The following is a 20634-nucleotide window of genomic DNA, read 5'->3' as shown; positions in this document are numbered from 1 at the left end:
TTTTTTTGTCGAAAAATGACATTTATTAAGTGGAAGAAAGATAAAGTAGCTCAATAAAAAAAACAAACTAAAACCAAAACCCTAATTCTTATTTTCCAAACGCATAAAGTAGCTCTCACTTGCATGGTCGCGAACGTTTTGTGAGTTGCCATCAAAGCAGCAACACTAGAGAAAACGATCAAGTCGTCAATTCAACCAAGACATCGCAACACAAAAATTACAAACTTGAAACTAAAAGCACAGCTTAACCAGATTTAATCACCGAAAACGTCGAATCGAAAAATATTCACCATATCTAGATATTGTATATGAACCACCTACAAGAACACACGTAAATTACCCACACCTTGCTTTCAAGTTATTGTATATGAACCATTTAAGCTGTATACATACGATGATCAGTCTCACATTTCATGATTGTATAAATATATGCCTTTTCTAACACTTCCTCTAATTCATTTTCAGGAGAAATGTTGTTTTCTTTAATCTAATTAGTTATTCTTGATCATTGCAAAGTAACCCTTTCAAAGCAGGGAGCCTTGTTGGATTGGGGTCGGCTTTTAGTTGTCTTTGATCTTAATAATCAACAATGGATCTCCTATTAGCTAGTTTTCTCGAGACACCTGCTGCAAATTCGGGCAACGTCATGCGATCAGTTCTTGCTTACCATATTATCATACATAGAATATTCTTTATAGTGCATGCCACCATCTTGTTCACGTTCCATCCCAAAAGGCCTTTCTGTATCTCAAATCCAAATATTCATACCTAAAAGCTGGAAGGAAGGAATGAAACAATTTGGAAACAAAACAATTTATCAAAAGCATTCAAAACTCTCTCTCTTGTCCAGTTCGATGCCTTTTCTCCTACTTGTGACCTTATCTTACGTTCCATCTCTTATCTTATCTTGCGCTGACCATAAAGCATTAGCATATGGTGAACAACTTCATGCACATATAGTCCGATTGAGGTTTGAACGACATCCCATTTTGGTTCCCAAGCTGGTTACATTTTACTCAAGCTTTAATCTTCATGCCGATGCTCGTAGCGTTGTTGAGAATTCAAATATTTTGCATCCTTTACCTTGGAATATGCGCATTTCTTCATATATTAAAAATGAACTTTTGGATGAGGCTCTCTCTACCTATAAACAAATGGTTGATAAGGGGATTAGGCCAAATTGTTTCACTTACCTAAGCCTTGTGGTGAAAAATTGGATATAAGTTTTGGTAGGAGGTTCATGAGTCCATTGATGCTTGTTGTCTGTAGTGGAATTATTTGTACATGATTCATTGGTCTCCATGTATGGGAAATTCGGGCTTCTCGACGTTGTTGGCCGCTTATTTGACAATATGGCCATAAGGGATGCAATTTCTTGGAATGCAATAATCTCTGGTTATGCCTCCAAGGGCATGTGGACGGATGCATTTGAGCAATTTGGAAATATGCAGATTGAGGGAATTAGAGTTAATGTCTTACTTTGGAATACCAATGCTGAAGGATGGGTAATTTCGGAGGTGCACTTGAGTTGCTTTATCAAATGAGAATTGGTGGTATTTTATTGGACTTGGAAACATTGACAATTGGTTTGAGTGCTTGTTCACACATCAGAGCTATTAAGTCGGGGAATGAAATTCATGGTTTTATGTCGTATTTGTTGTGAAGCGTACAATAATGTTAACAATGCATCGATTACATTGTATTTCTGGTGCAAAAATCTTAGGAAAGCATATACTTAGTTTGAATTGATAGAAGATAGGAGTTTAATTACTTGGAATTCCATGCTTTCTGGTTATTCCCGCATAGATCGAGTAGAAGAAACTTCATTCTTATTTAGGGAGATGTTGTATCCAAGAATTAAACCTAACTATGTTACCATTGCCAGCATCATTCCCCTTATTAACACTTGAAGATAGTTGAAGATCAAAGAATTACAGAGAAAACAATGGAGGAGAAAGAAGATTATATTGATAGCTTTGAGAAAATATATACAACCGAACTCAAAAGAAATGATAGTTATATAAGCCCTTATATAGTCATATATCCCAATTATAATAATACCCTTCTAACTTTATTAAGAAACTTAACCACTAGAATAATGCCATGTGGCATTTTTGTTATATCAGTTATTACTCCCCCCACAAACTAAACTTGGAGTATCCAAGTGAAGTTTGAACTAGCTAGGCTTTTGAAACTGATCTGGAGTTGTGAGACCAAGGTGTTTGCAATGCTTCAAAAACATTGGACTATGCAATCTTTTTGTAAAGACATCTACAATCTGATCTTCAATGCATATATATTGAACAATTAAGTCTCCTTTTTGCACTTTTTCTCAAACAAAATGGTAATCTATGTCGAGATGCTAGATTTTTGAATGAAAGACATGATTTGAGCTTAAAGTTAAGGCATTCAAGTTATCACAATGAAGTAATAACGGAGTTGAAATCACCCGATGCATATCTTTAAACAGAGATCTAATCCAACGTAAATCCGGTGTAGAATGCGCTAAGGCTTTGTACTTAGCCTCTGTGGAACTTTGAGATACTGTGGACTACTTTTTAGACTGCCATAAGATTAGATTATCTCCCAAGTAAATCACAAATCCAGTTATTGATCTTCGAGTGTTGATATCAGCTGCCCAATCTGAGTCTGAGTAGGCAGTCAAATTGAAATCCAGGTTCTTTTTGTAATCCAGACCATAGTCCAATGTGCCCTTTAAGTATCTTAAAATTCTTTTGACCAAATGCACATGTAGGTCAGTTGGAGATGTCATAAACTGGCAGACCCTGTTCACAGCATGAGCAATGTCTGGCCTAGTGAAGGTTAGATATTGAAGAGCCCCCACTAACCTTCCGTAATGACTTGGATCTGAAAAAATAGTACCTTCTTGTTTAAGCAACTGTGTATGTGGTTTTGATGGTGTGGAGGTTGGTTTGCATGTCTCTATAGAAGCCTTTTTCTGTAGTTCTCTTGCATACTTTGATTGATTTATGAACGAAGAGCCATCTTCTTTATACTGAATGTGCAATCCCAGAAAGACTGACCGCTTTCCAATATCTTTAAGATCAAACACTCATTCGAGATCACTTATAACTTCTCAAATCTTTGTGGGATTAGAACCAGTGAGTATAATATCATCTACATAGAGTAGAAGTATAATAATATCACTTTAATCCACTTTAACAAATAAGCTAGTATTAGATATGGAAGCTTTAGAACCCAGCGAAGGAAAGTAACTAGTGAATTTTGAATTCCAAGCTCATAATGCTTGTTTCAACCCATAGAGAGATTTAATGAATTTACACACATATCCTGGACAAGTAGGATCCACAAACCGTTGAGGCTGCTTCATATAGACTTCCTCCTTAAGATCACCATGTAAAAAAGCATTCCTAATGTCTAGTTGTCTCATATTCCATCCATATTGTGCAATTAGAGCTAAGATAACTCTAACAGAAGTGGGTCTCACAATAGGACTAAAGGTCTCAGAATAATCCAAACCTTGTTCCTGAGTGAAACCTTGAGCTACTTAATGTCTTAGGTTCTTCAACTTCTGTAATATCAGCTAGAAAGGAAAAACCACCAAAGAATATGCCAAAGAGGTCACTAGAGCAAGAATCACTAGATGTAGGATCAACAAATTGGAGTGAACTTAACTCAAGTAAAGCAGCCAGATAAGCTACATAGTTCTTTCTTGAAATTGCACTTGTTTGAAGCCTTGTCTGAATACCATGTGGTCTCTATTGTTGAACAGGAGATTCAGAAAAATCAATAACAGAAGACATTTTAGAGAAAGGCAATATTACCTAGAGTTGTGCTGGTTCGAGGACAGGAAGCAAATGAGGTGTATCACTAGTTGGAGAAATAGTAGGATCATGATTTTCTGTTGATGAAACCCCAGAACTTTGAAACTGTGGTGTGTTACTGACATAAATACCATAATTAGAAAGTGATGTCCCAACCACTGATGTATCAGTCAATACATGATGTGTTGTAGTTGTATGATCATTCCCAGATGTAGAGCTTGTATGACTTGTTGGAATGGGAAATGGTATAATCATAGAAGTAGAAGTACATGGTGTCTTCACATATTGATCCCTTATCTGAGACAATTCCAATTTTGCAAGAAAAATTGACTCTTCAAAGACAACATGTCTAGATATAATACATTTCCTAGTTTGTGTATCATAACAAATAACTCCCTTATACCCCATTGCATACCCTAGGAAAATACACATCTTTGATCTTAACTGCAACTTATTAGTATTGTAGGGTCTTATCCAAGGAAACATTACTGATCCAAAAATTCTTAAAGACTGTAATTCAAGTAACTTGTTGTAGAAAAGTAAATATGGAGAGATGAAAGACAAGGTTTTACATGACATCTTATTGATCACAAAAACTGCATGAGCACATGTAAAATACCAAAACTCACTATTTAAACCAACAACATGTAAGAGAGTGAGTGCAGTGTCTACAATATGTATGTGCTTCCTCTTAGATATTCCATTCTATTGCAGAGTACAGGGACATGAGATAAATTGCATAATACCTTTTGTAGCCAAAAAAGATGTAAATCTATTGCTAGTATATACACCTCTACCATCTGTTTGTAATCCTTTAATTGACATCACAAATTGAGTTTGAATAAAGGTGTAGAACTTAACAAAAATTTCATACACATCAGACTTATTGCACATGGGAAATATCCAAGTAAATATTGTATATTCATCAATAAAAACAATAAAAAGTACATAGTATATGTATCTTTCTAAGGATTTTACATGAGTTGGACCCCAGACATCAGTATGAACTTTCTCAAAAGGAACCAAACATCTGTTATTTCTAATAGGAAAATATATCCTAGGCATTTTCCCTTGAATACAAGAAATACAAGTCGTATATGTATCATCCAGTGTTCTAAAACGCAGTCTAGGCGCCGCTTAGGCGCTAGGCGACAGTGCTCCGCCATAATTAAGCTGAAATCATTCATTAAATCGGCAAGGACATTAAGCGGTGTAGGCAGCTGCCTGGGCAAGCTAGGCAAACTTCGCAGACGCTGGGCGATCTGGGAAAAAAAACTTCTGTCGTGAGACTCACAACCTTTTTGTGTCCCTGAGTCTTGCCATCTGCCTCTCTGTTTGCTAAAAGATGAGTCAAATATGGTGAGAGAGAAAGGTAGATGAGATTTGTGCAATTGTAGGGACGGGTGATGGCCGTTTGCCTCTCTGTTTGTTAGAAGATGAGTCGAATATGGTGAGAGTGAGAGATAGATGAGATTTGTGCAATTGCAGGGATGGGTGATGGCAACGGGTTGTAGAAGGTAAGTCTGCAATTGCAGAGATGGGTGCGGCGGCAGGTTGTAGAAGATAATTTGTAATTGCAGAGAGGTGTGACTGCTTTAGGGTTTTAAGCAATTAGTAACTTTTTGCTTTAGCTAGCATTTGTTAGGTTTTAGTCAATGAAAGATTAATTAAAAAAAGAGTGCAGGGCCAACCTTTTATTGTATTGAGTGGCCTAACAATATGGGCTTACAAAATGATACAACTTTGGAACTTTACTTATATACCCATATTTAACATATATACCTATATATATTCTTTATTTTTATTTTTTTTAAATGACATAGTATCAATGTTTATTTATATACATTATGTAGTAAATTTAATTAATTTATATGATGTAATACTTAAATCCGCCTATTCCCCTTAGACGCCCGTCTAACTGCTTAGGCACTAGGCCTCAGCCCGCAGCCTAATTAGCGCCTAACGTTTTTTAGAACCTTGGTATCATCTAACTTGTGTACAACCCTAGATTGTTTCAACATAGTAGTCATAGTAGTCATAGTTTCACCATTTTCCCTAAATAAGCAATTGGATCCCTTGTAACAGACTTTAACCCTTTTAATGTATGTAACAAAGGTATCTGGAATAGCTCTTCTGGTTTACTCTTTTCATGATACACCACATCCCTTGTCTTCTTGTCCTACATAAAAAATTCACATTCAACACAAATAAACCATCTATTATTATCTGCACATAATTGCTTAACAGAAAGAAAACTTCTGGCAATATTTGGAACATGAAAAACTTTGCTGAGAATGAGTGAATGATTGTTTGTTTGAATTGAAGTGGAACCAATATTTTGAATTGGTAAACTTGAACCATTACCAATGGTTATGTTCTTAGAACCTTGAAAATGAGTAACTTGGCTTAATGAAGTGATACCTGCAATCATATGGTGAAAAGCACCTGAATCCACAACCCACGAATCTTGAGGAAATACTGAGTTGTTTGTTGTGCATGCATGGCAGACAAATATGGTGGTGGTGGCTGACCTTGAAATGCATAATTTCCTCTATGAAAGCAATCTTGTGCAGAATGACCTCATTTCCCACAATTCTGACACTCTACAAGAAAACCAACATAAGGATTAGTTGTGTTTCTATGAAAATAGTTTGCAGCTATGTGACCCATTTTATTACATATTTGACACTCAACAGTTGTTCTTGCTTCTGTATTGCCTGACCATGAACCAGTTTCATTATGTGCTTGTTTTAACCATGTAGAGTAGGAATTGTTGCCATTGTTATACCCTTTCTTCTGAAGTTATTATTCCTATATTGCTACTGTTATTCTTGTATTGATTACCATTGTTGAACTTGTAAGCAAAATTCTGAGATTTGAATACTTGTTGATGTCCAGAACTAGACTGTCCCACAAAACCATAGCCATAAACTTCAGGATGTCCTAGAGAAAAAGATAGTGATATGTTTGAACCAAATGGCTGAGGCTCGATAGAACTGTGATGAGATGGATTATGTAGTTGTTGAATGATTGTACCCCCTGTAGTAGCAGGTATGTGATTATGACTCTGAGGATTGGATGAGGATGCACCATGTGAAGATTCATAGCCTTGACCATACATGAGAGAACCAAAACCAGAAATCTGACCATAATTAGAACCTTACATCAAGAAAGCAGACATATTTTGGGATAACATGGTCATTTCTCCTTCAATTTCCTTTTCAGTACCAAGTAATTGTGCACGAAATTCTCTCAAAGTAATGGAATACTCCCTTGCCAAGATAACAGTCCTAATAACATCATATTCTTTAGGCTGCCCAGCTAAACCAGCAATCATTATATCATTATCATAATTTGTTTCCCCTGTAGCAGTCAACTAGTCCCTAATATTCTTCAAATGCAACAAATACTTATCAATACTCTCTGTGCCTTTCTGGATTGTATGCAATTCTATCTTCAAATGATTAATTCTAGACTTTAACACAAATGCATATATTTCAGTAAGATTTGACCATGCTTCAAAAGCAGTCCTACAACCAAGAACATATTCCATTGCTTCATCTGTTAAAGTAGCAAGTAACAAACTAATAACAGCTAAATCAGTCGACTCTCATTCAAGAAACTCTACAGAGATTTCCTTTGTGATACCAGTTTATGAACATATTACAAATTTTGATGGACACACAACCGCACCATTAAAATGGCCAAAAAATTTATATCCTTTAAGAACATGCTGAAATTGAAACGCCCATTTGGTGAAATTGTCATCCCTGAATTTTATAGTCAACATACCCAACAAATTCTCTATCTTGAATGAAGAAGACGCCATCGAAATGAATACAACCAATACAATTCACAGTAAAATGCATTAATTACAGAGAGGAATACTTCAAGAAATAGACAATGCTCAGTAAATTCCTTTGTAAATCATCATACACAATCTTGAGATAATGACACTTCAAATTTCACATAAATAATGATACTTTCTGCCTTCGTGTCAACAAAATATAATCTCTAACCAAAATATACAAATCCTAAAGAATGATACTCCAAGATATATGCTGAAAGAATGACACTTCCTGCCTTTGCATTTACAAATCATAATCTTCAACTAAGAAACTCAAATCCTAGAGAATAACATTGCAAGATATAAGCAGAAAGAATGACACTTTCTAATATCAACACATCAAAATTCTCAAACAAAACCCCCAAATCTTTTACTTTCTACAAGCCAATACACAGCTCCAATAACCACAAACACTACAAAATCATTAACAAAGACGAATTCACCTGATTTACAGTGCAAACTTCCCCCAAATCTTCGAACTATGAGATTTTCAAATGAACAACCCACTTTCAGACCTTCGAACTTCCAACTCGAGCGCCAAACAAGTCAGCGGAAAACATCTTCAAGATCGGAAATGGCAACGAGCCAATACCGACAATGATACCATATTAACACTTGAAGATAGTTGAAGATCAAAGAATTACAGAGAAAACAATGGAGGAGAAAAAAGATTATATTGATAGCTTTGAGAAAATATATACAACCGAACTCAAAAGAAATGATAGCTATACAATCCTTTATATAGCCATATATCACAATTACAATAATACCATTCTAACTATATTAACAAACTTAACCACTAGAATAATGCCATGTGGCATTTCTATTATATCAGTTATTACCCCTCTATGCTCGGGTAACAAATCTTCAACACGGGAAGGAGTTCCACTCCTACATTACAAAACGTGTAGTGTTTGATGATTGTTTATTGTTGTGGAATGCCCTTGTGGACATGTATGCCAAATCCGGTAAGGTTTTACAGGCTAAAAGAGTATTTGATTCAATGTCAAAGAGAGATAAAGTAACTTATACTTCCATGATTGCAGGATATGGAGTCCAGGGTGCAGGAAAAATTGCACTGAAGTTATTCGAAAAGATGAACTTGTTACACATAAAATCAGATCATGTAACAATGGTTTCAATCCTATCAACTTGTAGCCATTTCGATATAGTAATCCAAGGCCAAATGCTGGTTGAAAAATGCTGAGCGTATACGGTATAACTCCCAATTTAGAGCACTATGCGTGCATGGTTGCTCTCTTTGGGAGGGTCGGTCTACTAAACAAAGCGAAGCGAAGGAGATTATTTCAAGGATGCCTTATAAGCCAGCTTCCACTATGTGGGCTACTCTTATCGAAGCATGTTAGTTTCACAAAAATGTAGAGATAAGGGAATAGGTAGCCGAGAAGCTGTTAGAAATGAGACCGGGATCAATAACATGTACACTGCTGTTGGTTGGTGGAACGACCTAGCGATAGTGAAGGCCTTGATGAGGGACTTGGGTGTGAGGAAGACGGTTGATGAAGGCGATGGATTTTCACCCTTTTTGGTGAAGGGACACGGCAAATCAGCTAAGAGATGAAATTTATCTTTTGTTGGATGGTTTAACGAAGGTAATGTTCAGATTATGAAGTTTTCGAGGATTAGAATATAACAAAGAGTTGATTATAATTGAATGGATAAGTAAAATAGAGTATTGTTGGAGATCATAAGTTAAATTGACTTGCTAAATTAGGTTTTTGACATTATTCACTAACTAAAATAGCAAAAATTTAACAATATTGTTAAACCACTCAACTCGCCCCGCTTGATGGTTTCTAGTCTTAGCTAACAATGGCTTGAAATAATGTCAACCTGAGTGAATTTGGAACCTCTCTAGACTTTGGTATAATGAGCCTAAGGACCAGGAATCCGGGTCTTTAGTTTGTATGAAAGAGAAATTAGAGGCCTTGATATGTGTGATATGGGTCAACAAAATGAGTTTATAGGAACTGTCAGATTCAATTTGAGTGGTCCAAATTCTCTAGTCCTTGGACTTGAGATATTGAGATCCAGAAAGGATCTTTGTCCAACTTAAGTAATGTGCACAGTAGCGGTTCGGGGTCAAAACCGAGGCTTGTTGCCCACTCCTACTTTCTAACAATGCTCTTTTTTAACAATGCTCTTTTTTGCCATTGCCCTTAAATGACAACCCTCGTCCCCACGACCAAAACACACCCATCACTCATTTGGCCACCATGGAAATGCATTGGCAAAAAACACTTTCATCGAAAGCGTTTTCAGTAACTTTAAAAGTATTTCCAAACGAGTCAAATCATCAGTTTTGTGAATTATCTAAAACTACATTAATAAAAGAAAAAAACCCTCTTTGTCAACCAAAAGAGGGTAACAAGACAATTTTATCTTCTACCATAAAACAAAATCATGGATAATAAAGTAAATTCACACAAACTAAATTTTACAGTTTTTTTTTTTTTCAAAGCCTCATCCAAAGGTGATCCTAACATCATTTAATTTTGAGAAATAAAATATAAAAACATAATACTTCTCTCTCTAATCTGCATTCATTTTTTCTTCATTTCTCCTTCCCATTCTAAAATAAAAATAAAAATTATTTTCACATACAAAATGTGGGGCATACGCTAATTAATTTATAAAAAAAACGTTTTTTTCGTTTCTTGAAGTAAAGATCAGCATTGCGGGGGCAAAGTAGAATTTTCCCACAACACTAATCGAAGGTCTGGTGTCTAGAGGGACCCTCCCTACACACTGCATCTCGCCGTCTCCAGTCAGCTGCCCTCCGCCCCTCTATCTCCATCTTGCGACTGAGTTCCCTCCTCTCAATCTCCACCGCTACCGCAACCCCAGTATCATCTGCTCCGTCTTACTTGGTAATCAAATACTGTACTTTTCATTCCTATTGTATTTATTGATTTCGTTTGATTATTAAATTTTGTTTCTCTGGAAAGGGAAAAGAATAAACTGAATAATTTTCAATTATTAATTTTGAAAACAGGCAAAGCAATATATATCTTTTTGTGATGATTACTAGTATTAATCGAATTCAATATGCTGTAGCGTTAAAATTTACTAGTATGATTTGGGTGATATTGTATCTGGTTTATTTGCTTTTTGTTCTTGTTTCGGTTTCGGTTTGTATGCTTTTGGTTAATTGTTTGTTTGGTTTCTTAATTCGAATTTACGGATTCATTTTTAAGGTGTTATGGGTTGATGATTATTGTACATTTGTGTAATTGTTTGTTTGTGGCCTAAATTGGTAAAAAATTGAAGAACATAAAACAATGGGCTCAGGGCCCCAACCGATCAAATCGGCCAAGTAAATTTGATCACTTTGCCGATAGGTTTGGTTCGGTTAGGTTGTTAGTTTGCTGCCTAAGTCAAACCAGACCAGGTCATGTTTAAACATTGGTTCAGGTGCGTGGTCTGGGACTCGTACCAAGCTAATTCACACCTTGCCCAGCCTAGTTTCTGGGATGTTGCTTGTTTTGGGTTGATTGATGTCCAGCATCTCCCTCTTCTAAAATCCAACTGTAAGATTTGGATTGTTCGCTGATGCCCTTTTTCTCTCTCTTGACCACATGGATAATAAAGAACAGAACATAACCTACTTAATTGAAAATACCGAACTGTTTCAGTCGGCGGCAGTGAGAAACAAATGAATGAACGATCATCCTTGTGATGATTGTGTTACCAGTTTAGTTCTATTCAAGTGCTTTTATAGTGTCGTATTGAGGTTTACAATTTTAATGTTTAATAGCTTATGAAAACAGTGCAACATGCCTTAAGAGGTCCTGGACAGAAATCATTATTCATAGACATCGCCCTTATGTCCTCTTCCACATAACATTGGCAAATGTGATTGTATTTCTAAGTCCTCAAGTTTTTTCGTGCAAACTAATGTCCAACAAAAATGATATCTGAATCGTATCGTGAGACTTGGGCATCTGCAACTCTATAGCCAGCTCTTCTTCAATTAAAATAGAAAAAAAAAAATTGGTGTGCATTTGATTATTAAGGTTTCTCAGTTAACCTGTCATTGCCATAGTAGCAGCAAAATGTTCTGGATACCTAGCTAAATAGAAATCAACCTTCTTTCGATTTTGTGAACTGGTGAGATGATCCCTTCAGCAGAGAATAACATAATGTTTGAGATTGGATTGTAAGTTTACAGTTACATAGAACTTTGGACAGAATGTTAAAAATAAAAAAACAAAATGGAAACAATGCTTGAAGTTAGTAAGTTATAATGTTAGATAATAAATGTACTCATGCTAGATTCTCGTTCTTCAAAGGTTGGAACCTTTCAAATATTTGATGGGATTCTGTAGTTGCCCCCTTATTATCTGGTCCCTTGATGGAATATGGTTTTGATTTTATTATATGGTCCTAGAAAGTGGGAATCTGTAGGCTCCAGAAAATATCATGTTTTATCTTTGTTTTATATTTACTTTTATTGTGTGATTCTTTGGACATTTGTGTTGAGTGTATGCATTTGGTTGAAGAAAGTGTTACAGACTCTCAGCTAAGCAGAGGAATGGCATTGATGAGGGGAGAGCCACTAGTGGCAAAACTGGCAGCCTTGGCCAAGTATGTGGTCTTTCCTGGAGCCATGGCCGCAGCTGTCATCTATTCCCCTCCTGGTTACGCTCTCAAGAACGATCCTAAATCCACCAAATAAGACTAGCTCGGTCAGTACCTTTTTCTCTGCAAGAGTCAGGTGTTTTTCATTTCTCTTGTTATGACTCTGATTTTATACATCTATTGTGATTTGGATGATTTTGCAAGTTAGTGCTTTTTGGCTTTACCTTTCACAACCTTCAATCATTATTCTTTTAGGATTGTATAGATATTACCCACATATATGCTCCGCTATATATCTTTAAAGGCATCCGGATGTGCTCAGGGTATTATAGGTTACGTGTCTTGTACGCATTGGATAAAAGAGAAACTGGCCACTTTTAACACCCTCTGATGATTGGCATTTGATGTTGCTTTGGGACTCCCTTTATGTTTTTCCTTGAGAATGGTGGTTATTGATATCATAGGTGTACTGTGCCTCAACAAAAGCACAGGAAGAACCGAATTGGATGATGTCATGGACTAAGAAGACAATGAAAATAGTGAATGAATGATGTGCTTAATCACTTGGGAAAATGACTCTGCGTCACTGGCAGGGCAAGTGAATAACTCGCAAAACGCTGATTGAATAGAAATACAACAACAAGAAAGCCTGGGGTCAGTTGTATGAATCATATGGAACACCACTGCTTTCAGCGCCAAGTCTTCCATTAGCTCCTAGTACTATATGTCTTTTCTTAAAGTCTCTGTTCAAGTATTCCTAGATCTTCTTCTATCTCTTTTGCCTTGAGCCTCTGTCTTTAATCGCATTTTCTAACCGGAGCATCTGTTGGTCTTCATTTCCCATGTTCGAATTTTCTTCTCGAAAGAGAACCTAAATAGGATTTATTGCTTCAATTCAAGATTGAATTACAATATTTTTCACAGACGTTTTTTGTTACAAGAGAGAATAGTGCCGATCCAAGATTCCTAACTAACTAAACAGCCACTCACTAACTATGCTGCTGGTTTGGACAGAAACTAACTATGCTGCTGGCTGCTGAGGCGGTTTTATTTGCATAAGCAATCTGCATGTGACAATATTCATTTAAAGTTCTAAACAACCAAGACAACTATACTTCTACTTCTGCCGACATTAGTGGCACTTCTCCTTTAATGTTCTTTTTATTGCTTATGGACATTGATACAGTTTAGAAACTGAATGCTATACTGTTATTAATTGTGAATTTCCTTTCTTTTTTTTTTTTTCAGGGGCATACTGCATAGAAGACGATGCTAGAAGGTATAACTAAATGCGTCTCTCGCTTTGTTCAAATTTGGTATGTAATAATCTGGGCTAAATAGTTGCTCAATTTGAGAGGTGTTTCCTGCTTCCTTTGAAGAACTTAGACCATGAATTGTTTGGATGTACTTTCTCAATGTGGTTTCCCCGTTTGGAACGTACTCTTAACGAAAAACGCTTTGGATTACAATAATCTTTAGATAACGGCGGAGTGTAGAAGTGCTGCAAGCGATGATAGACTTTCTGTAGACTCTGTTACTTGTCATGAATGTTACTCTTAATTTGAATTCAAATGGTTACAGTTTTCTTTTAATTTTTTTCATTAGCTGGAAAATGGGATATGAACTTGGGACATATTTCAACGTTGGAAGAGAAATACCACTAAACCAGTATCGATCCATGGGGTGTATTGTGGTTTTGTTTGAAATCGGAATGCATGGCTTCTATTTGTGTGCGCAGAATATAATGCGATATTGTTAGTGGCACACTTGTGAGAAATTTTTAAGCATGCCAGTACATGGCTGGATTTTCAAGTGTCTCGTAATACAAGTAGTTAGATTGGTTGGATATTAAGTCGTATTTTCGGCACATTGAAAAAATTCTTCACACCAGAGAGGTTTCATGCATTTTACATGTATGTATTTTGCGCGGTTTCATGAATATTTTTTCGGAATGTCAATAATCTCTCTTTAATCCTTTATTATTGGTGCAACTTGAGTAACTTATTTTGTAAACAATTTTGTCATAGAGGAAGATCGCAATATGCTAAAACGAAGCAAAATCGAAACCATCAAAACAAAACTCCAGGCCAACATGCGGCCTTTTTTTCTTTTTTGGTACTGTCTAATTCTCGATCATTAAAAACACAAATAACCAATGACTAATCATACAACTTCCGAGTATTTATGTAAGCAACTTTCTCGTTTACAATTTAAACGTTAGCATATTTGACGTCATTTTCGATGGAATAACGGAATTCAATGTAAAGCGACGATATCTTTATTCTATGGTGGAAAATGGAATGAAGTTTAAGATTCATGAGGCATTATGAAAATAAGCCTAAAAAAAGTAGAGGAAATTGTAGCAACGACTTCTCAACTTTAACTTAATTGGAGTAATGATCCATCAATTAAAAATTTGAGATCATTGATCTCTTAACTCATCAAAGCATGCAGCTATAATAATTTTCGTTAGCTCCGTTAGAACTTCCGTCAAAATGAGTCACGTGCACATGAAGTTGAATCAAATAAAAAAATTGTAGTAATGATCATTCAACTTTAACTCAATTAGAGAAATAATCCCTCAACTTTAATCGAATTGTAGCAATAGTCTCTTAACCCTAACCCAATTATACTAATGGTTATGAATTTTTAATTAAATGACCATTGTTCAAATTAGGTTAAAGTTGAGAGGCTATTTCTAAAAGTTTCTCAAAAAGGTAAGACCAGAGAATCGACACAACAAAGTGGGTCGAATATTGGGATTGAGAGAGTTGGGCTGATCGGGTTGACCCGACCCTTTTGGTTTTCCCAAAGATGCAACGTGTTGCGAAGAAATAATGAAAGCTCGTACGCTACCGCGAAAGATCCTTACTTTTCCAGCATTGAGATAGAGATGAAATCCCAAAATTGCACCGATTCAACTCAAAGTCTCTTCTACCTTTGATCTGGATCTCTCTCACATACACTCCCTCTTCTAATCACTCTGTCTGTGTCTGCGTTGTTTGGTGGAATCCCCCGTCGTCGTCTCTCCCCCTCTCCGTCGATTCAGAGGCGGGCAACAAGTAAAGTAAGGGAAGAGAGAGATGAAGAGGGTCTTTGGTGTCAAGAAAGACAAAGAGCCCCCTCCTTCTGTTGGCGATGCCTCCGATAGGGTTTGTTCCCCCTCTCTTTCTCCTGATTGATTGTTGGGTTGGGTATCACATAATTTAATTAGGGTTGGGATTATCAGCGTTTTCTATTTGTAATTATGTCGGGATTGGGGATTGGGGATTTCAATTTATTGCTTTAATATGTTTAGGTTTAATTAAACCAAAACGAATAATAGTAAAAATTGGGTAGTTGTAGAATCGATGGTTTTTACTCTAATCAAGAGCTTGAAGGTTTAGTCAAATCGCTTTCACCAGCTTTAGAATCGATAGTTCTTGTAACTAAACGCCATGTTTGGTTTCCGAGAAACTGTTGTTTCAATAGTTAGCTTTTGTAGTTTCGTTTGGTATTCTTTCTGCTACAACTGTTGAGGAAGTAGACATTATTTTGTAACAGATCAATAAAAGAGGCGAAACAGTCGATGAAAAGATCAAAAAGCTTGATGTTGAACTGAATAGATACAAAGAGCAAATCAAGAAGACAAGGCCCGGTCCTGCACAAGAAGCTGTTAAGTCTCGAGCCATGAGGGTTCTCAAGCAGAAACGAATGTAGGTTCCCTGCCCCTTCCATGTTACGGGTTTATTGCTCCCCTCCGTGGTTTATCTCATATTTATTGCATGTCAATCGTTCTTCTTCATTCATATGAAATTTGTGAGGATTTTGAGATTGGTGTATTTTGACTTTGGGAAAAGCTAGGGAGTGACAATGATTAAACATTTCTACGACTTAAGAACGGTTGGGACTTGGGAGTGAACTTTAAGCGGTTAATTGAAGACAATTATTGAAAAAAAAGAAGTTAAAAAAACATGATGAGCAACTTACTGGTGCGCAATAGTGCTAGAAGAATGTCAAATAGGATACAAAGTAAGCATGCATGAGTCTGTACACACACTCAGTTTTCCTGGAGTGTCCTGCAGCTAGAAATCTGGCATAAGTTTACGGCCTCTTTGCATGGTCTAGCCTCAATGAGAAAAAGAAATCTGTCAAATACAAACAGTTATAGCATCATTGGTTCATTATGTCTAGTAGGTTAGGTTACAATCTGCATGTGAGGACATTTCTGCCTAGTGCATGCCTTTTTTCAATATTAGTAGGGCCATAATGGTAGATTTGCAAAAACATTGAGCTAAATGGTTTTATTTTTTATTTTTAATTTTAATTTTATTTAATTTAAAATTTGAAAATTTTTCACAATTGATGATGTCATTTTAAATTTTTCACTGAATGATGAGATCGTTCTCTTTGGAATTTAGAATTATTGAGATATCTGTTGCAACTTTTAAGGAATGGGGTGAATATACTACGTGAATCAATTTGCATTATCCTTTTTTCTTTGATGATTTGTATAATTCGTTGAGCTTCTGGACAGGTATGAAGGACAACGGGACATGCTGTATAATCAGACATTTAACCTTGATCAAGTTTCATTTGCTTCAGAGGGTATAAAAGATGCTCAGCAAACGGTAATGTCCTATTCTGTTAAGTTCTGTGATTAACACAATGTTTATTCATGTGTTGGATTGTTTTGATTTTCAAATGTGAGGATACGAGAATAATGAATGACATAGCTCAACACAACAAATGACATTGTGTGATGAACTGCTTTCATTGTATCGGTGAAGCCCTTTAGCATTAAAGGCTGGGGGTAGGGTACCCAGTCTGTTGTGATTATGACATGTATTTAGATGGATTAGATTCCCTCTTTCCTCTCAACAACAAGTACCCAAAAACAAGAAGAAGAAGAAGAAGAGATAGGTAGGATGCCCAAATTAAAGGGTTAATTATTGATTTACATGCTGGAGTCACTCTATTCTACATCAAATTTGGTTGCAAAGGGGATATTCTAAATTCACCTTAAAATTATTGGTTTTCCTTGGTAGTGCCCCAAGGGGCATAGTTCAAGGCTGTTGAGGCAGAGCTTTTTCTGTCCCCTGATTGGAACCTGCTGCCTACCTCATAAGAGGTAGGAGATGGACCATTTGTGTCTGGGGAGGGTTTTTTTTTGCTTATAACTATGTGATTGGTAAAAAGCCTAGATTCCGTCATATTCATTCCTGGTATCCGTTTAGGTTTGGAAATGTAGATGCAATGGAGGCATATTTTCTGCCGTAAGAATACTTTTGTTTGGAATATAACATTGATGTGTTTTACACAGATGACAGCCCTGAAGTCTGCAAACAAGGAGCTCAAAGGAATGATGAAAACCGTGAAGATTCAAGATATTGATGTCAGTAGTCTCTTTCTGTTTTTGTTCTCTTGCTTCCATACTAGCTACGTTTGAAAGCATATCTTTCTAACATTTGAATACTTGATTGTTGTAGAATTTGCAAGATGAAATGATGGATCTGATGGATGTGAGCAATGAAATTCAAGAGACCCTTGGCAGAAGCTATAGTGTTCCAGATGACATTGATGAGGAAGATCTTATGGGTGGTAAGCTTAGAAATCATTTGAGTTCCCAACTATTGAAAAAATACTGGCTTCAGAATTTCATACATGTTCGAAATCATTCTGATCGATTTTGGACAACCAATCTTTAGACTATAGGCTATGGGAGACCTTGTTCATCTTGTGTGCTGCTAAGATCTATTCTGGTCACATTCAAAGCATCAACATATATGATTCTGTGTTCTGATGGTTCTGTTTCCAATTGTCTTACTGTATTCTCGATTTGGCGTGCAGAGCTGGATGCTCTAGAAGCAGACATGGGTATGGAAACAGAAGCTGATGGGGTTCCCTCCTATCTCCAGCCTGATGCTGAACCGGACTTGGATGCGGAGCTCCGCTTGCCTTCAGCACCCACAGGACAGGCAACAGCTCCGGCTGGGAGATCCAATGCCCAGGTATATATGCCTTGGTTTTGTTTGCTGGATTGGATGTTTACTTTGTGGTTAGAATGCCAAACGATCAGTCAAACTCTTAACTTTGTTTTTTACTTTACTTCATAATGTTCATGAACAAAAGAGGCAAGTCTTTGGCCTTGGCTGACAATGATTCTGCATTGACATGGGTGGTGGTATCGGTAGTTGCACTTGCATGCTCCACATCATTGCCTTCCGTTATGCTAATTCTTGTTTAAAATCCAATGCTGGCAGGCTGAGGACGAATTGGGTTTACCAGCTGTCCCTCGGGCAACACTTCGCGGCTAGGGTTTCGTTGGCTCTATCATTTGCGCATGCGGGACGGGAGCTGGATGGAGAAGTAACAACTCTTCTATCAACATATTGTGCAGAAGTGAATATTCATTCATCTGTTGTTCAAATTCACGTATATTGTGGTTGGCTTTTTTACCTGAACAGTTTGGTTTTCAACTTTTCATAATAAATACGATTGAGATTTATGACGATTAACGAAGATAATCGCACAAAAGTGTATTTAGGCTCGGATTGGTTTGGTTCTGAACTAGACCGGACTGAGCCACCAGAACTCGTGCCATAAATTGTCCCGCGGCCACCGTAGTTATGTCTGAAATCTTGCCACCGTCGATTTGGCTGAAATCTTTTCTCGATCACTGGCAAATTTCATGTCACTATTCGATAGGGACTTAAGGGAACGAATGTGCAACGTTTTCATCTTCAATAGTAGTATAACTTATGGTTAGATGATGAAATTTAAGATTATTAAAGAATTTTAAAACAATAGAATTTTATTTTTTAGAATTTGTGAATTTTCTTGTTTGGTTAACCTATCACTCTGTTTGGGATGAAGAAATTTAAGATTATTAAGGAATTTTAAAAGACTTATTATATTAACATCCCACAAATTGTTGAATAAACCCCACATTTGCTTTTTCAATTAAAAATTATCTTAATACACCCCACATATTTCCTCGTAATACCCTCACACCCCACATTCTTAATATACACTTTACATTTTCTACATACAACCCATATTTTTTATACATCCCACATTTCTCAAATCTTATGAAGCTTTTAATTTGGACAAAAAATGGCAACTATAATTTTGACAAAAGATGCCGCCTGGGATTTAAAGCATATGTGAGTTGTTTTCAATTCCATCATTAAAACCTGTGTTGTCTGTTTTTAATATTTGATGCTAATTTTAGTTGTTTAAGTCTTCATGTAATCCCTAAAAGATGAATACGAACCTAGAAGCTTGAATAACACATCAAAAGCAAGATTAAATAATTATCGATGTCGTCAAAATCACTAAGACAATAAAAAAAATATGAAGTCTTACCTCATGTGAAGCTTCCGAAACATCAATTTCATGTTTCATTCGTGTAGTGGATAAGCATAAATATTGAAATTCAAACTCATCTAACGGTGATAAATAGAGTGGTAAGCATACACCACACTAAATTGTGGTGAGCAAAAATGCACTCTAAATGAGTACTCAAGAGTGATGGTGGGAGTCCCTAAATAGAAATTTCTATTGGAGATGTAAAACAATTTCACCCGTTAAGGAAGGACAATGGCAATGGCATTGAGTTGCCTTTACTATTCACCCGAAAAGTAGTTGACTCTGTGCAACTCCCTCAGGTGAAATTTTTTATAAGATTCTAGACTATACACATAGTGCCACATGTCCTTATCCAATCTTATGACTTCCTCGTATTAAGTCATATATAATCGTAAGGACCAAGGGCCTTGAAGAGACAGGGATAGTAACTTGGGAATTACTCAACTAGGAGCAACGGAATCACTCGACGTTGCTAATTGTGGATTCACTCAACATAACCAAGCCTCACACTTGATTTAAGGAAGGAGAAAACTCTCTTCTTAGATTACTTTTTTTTTTTTTTTTTAAATTTTATAATTCACTTCTTAATCTTACATATAGAGCCCTTTAAATAAGGAGATACATGTTCAAATATACAAGAGATAATTAAAACTAAAGAAAACATATTGTAGTTACAATGCAACCTAATTAAGAAAGCCTTAGTCATGTTCTTTGAAGAATGAGAAGTCACACCAGCCATCATAACTATTTGTGGTGGTACTAATTTATCATTCACTGCATCAATATATTAGAATATCTCCAAAGGAAATATAAAAAATCTTACATACCATCTTGATAAACAAAAGGTGGTTTTTTGGTCCCAAAAAAATGTCAAAATTTTAAAGCATCACCAAAGGAGATGTCAGATATAGTATATCAAAATTTTATTTGATGGTTGATGTGGTAAATTGAATACAAGTGCTAAATTCTCTTATTTTCCAATGGATGTGTCAAATATATATTTTATTATTTTATTGGTCCTAGAGTTAC

General features: G+C 36.2%; 1 protein-coding gene, 1 long non-coding RNA gene and 1 pseudogene across 3 annotated transcripts; all 3 read left to right on the top strand.

The window, feature by feature from the left end:
- Positions 1 to 1501: 1501 nt before the first annotated feature.
- Positions 1502 to 9020, top strand: LOC108865495 (annotated as a pseudogene).
- A 1365-nt stretch (positions 9021 to 10385) lies between these two features.
- Positions 10386 to 13847, top strand: LOC103967658. 2 transcript variants are annotated; one of them, XR_007257353.1, is made up of 3 exons: positions 10386 to 10544; positions 12177 to 12391; positions 13504 to 13847. It is a non-coding gene; the product is annotated as an uncharacterized LOC103967658 (long non-coding RNA). The 2 variants fall into 2 exon arrangements; XR_670385.2 differs by having other exon boundaries at positions 10387 to 10544; positions 12177 to 12362.
- A 1250-nt stretch (positions 13848 to 15097) lies between these two features.
- Positions 15098 to 18752, top strand: LOC103967647 (vacuolar protein sorting-associated protein 60.1). The gene is made up of 7 exons (XM_048581568.1): positions 15098 to 15407; positions 15799 to 15950; positions 16772 to 16865; positions 17558 to 17629; positions 17724 to 17835; positions 18085 to 18245; positions 18498 to 18752. The coding sequence occupies exons 1-7, from the start codon at positions 15339 to 15341 to the stop codon at positions 18549 to 18551; spliced, it is 714 nt and encodes a 237-aa protein (XP_048437525.1). The 5' UTR covers positions 15098 to 15338; the 3' UTR covers positions 18552 to 18752.
- Positions 18753 to 20634: the final 1882 nt, after the last annotated feature.

This window comes from the organism of the source record quoted next, unplaced genomic scaffold, assembly GCF_019419815.1.
Source record: "Pyrus x bretschneideri cultivar Hongxiangsu unplaced genomic scaffold, Pyrus_bretschneideri_v1 Contig17, whole genome shotgun sequence".
Classification (NCBI taxonomy): Eukaryota; Viridiplantae; Streptophyta; class Magnoliopsida; order Rosales; family Rosaceae; genus Pyrus; species Pyrus x bretschneideri.
The sequence above is the reverse complement of the archived record's forward strand: the minus strand, read 5'-3'. Positions and strand labels throughout refer to the sequence as shown.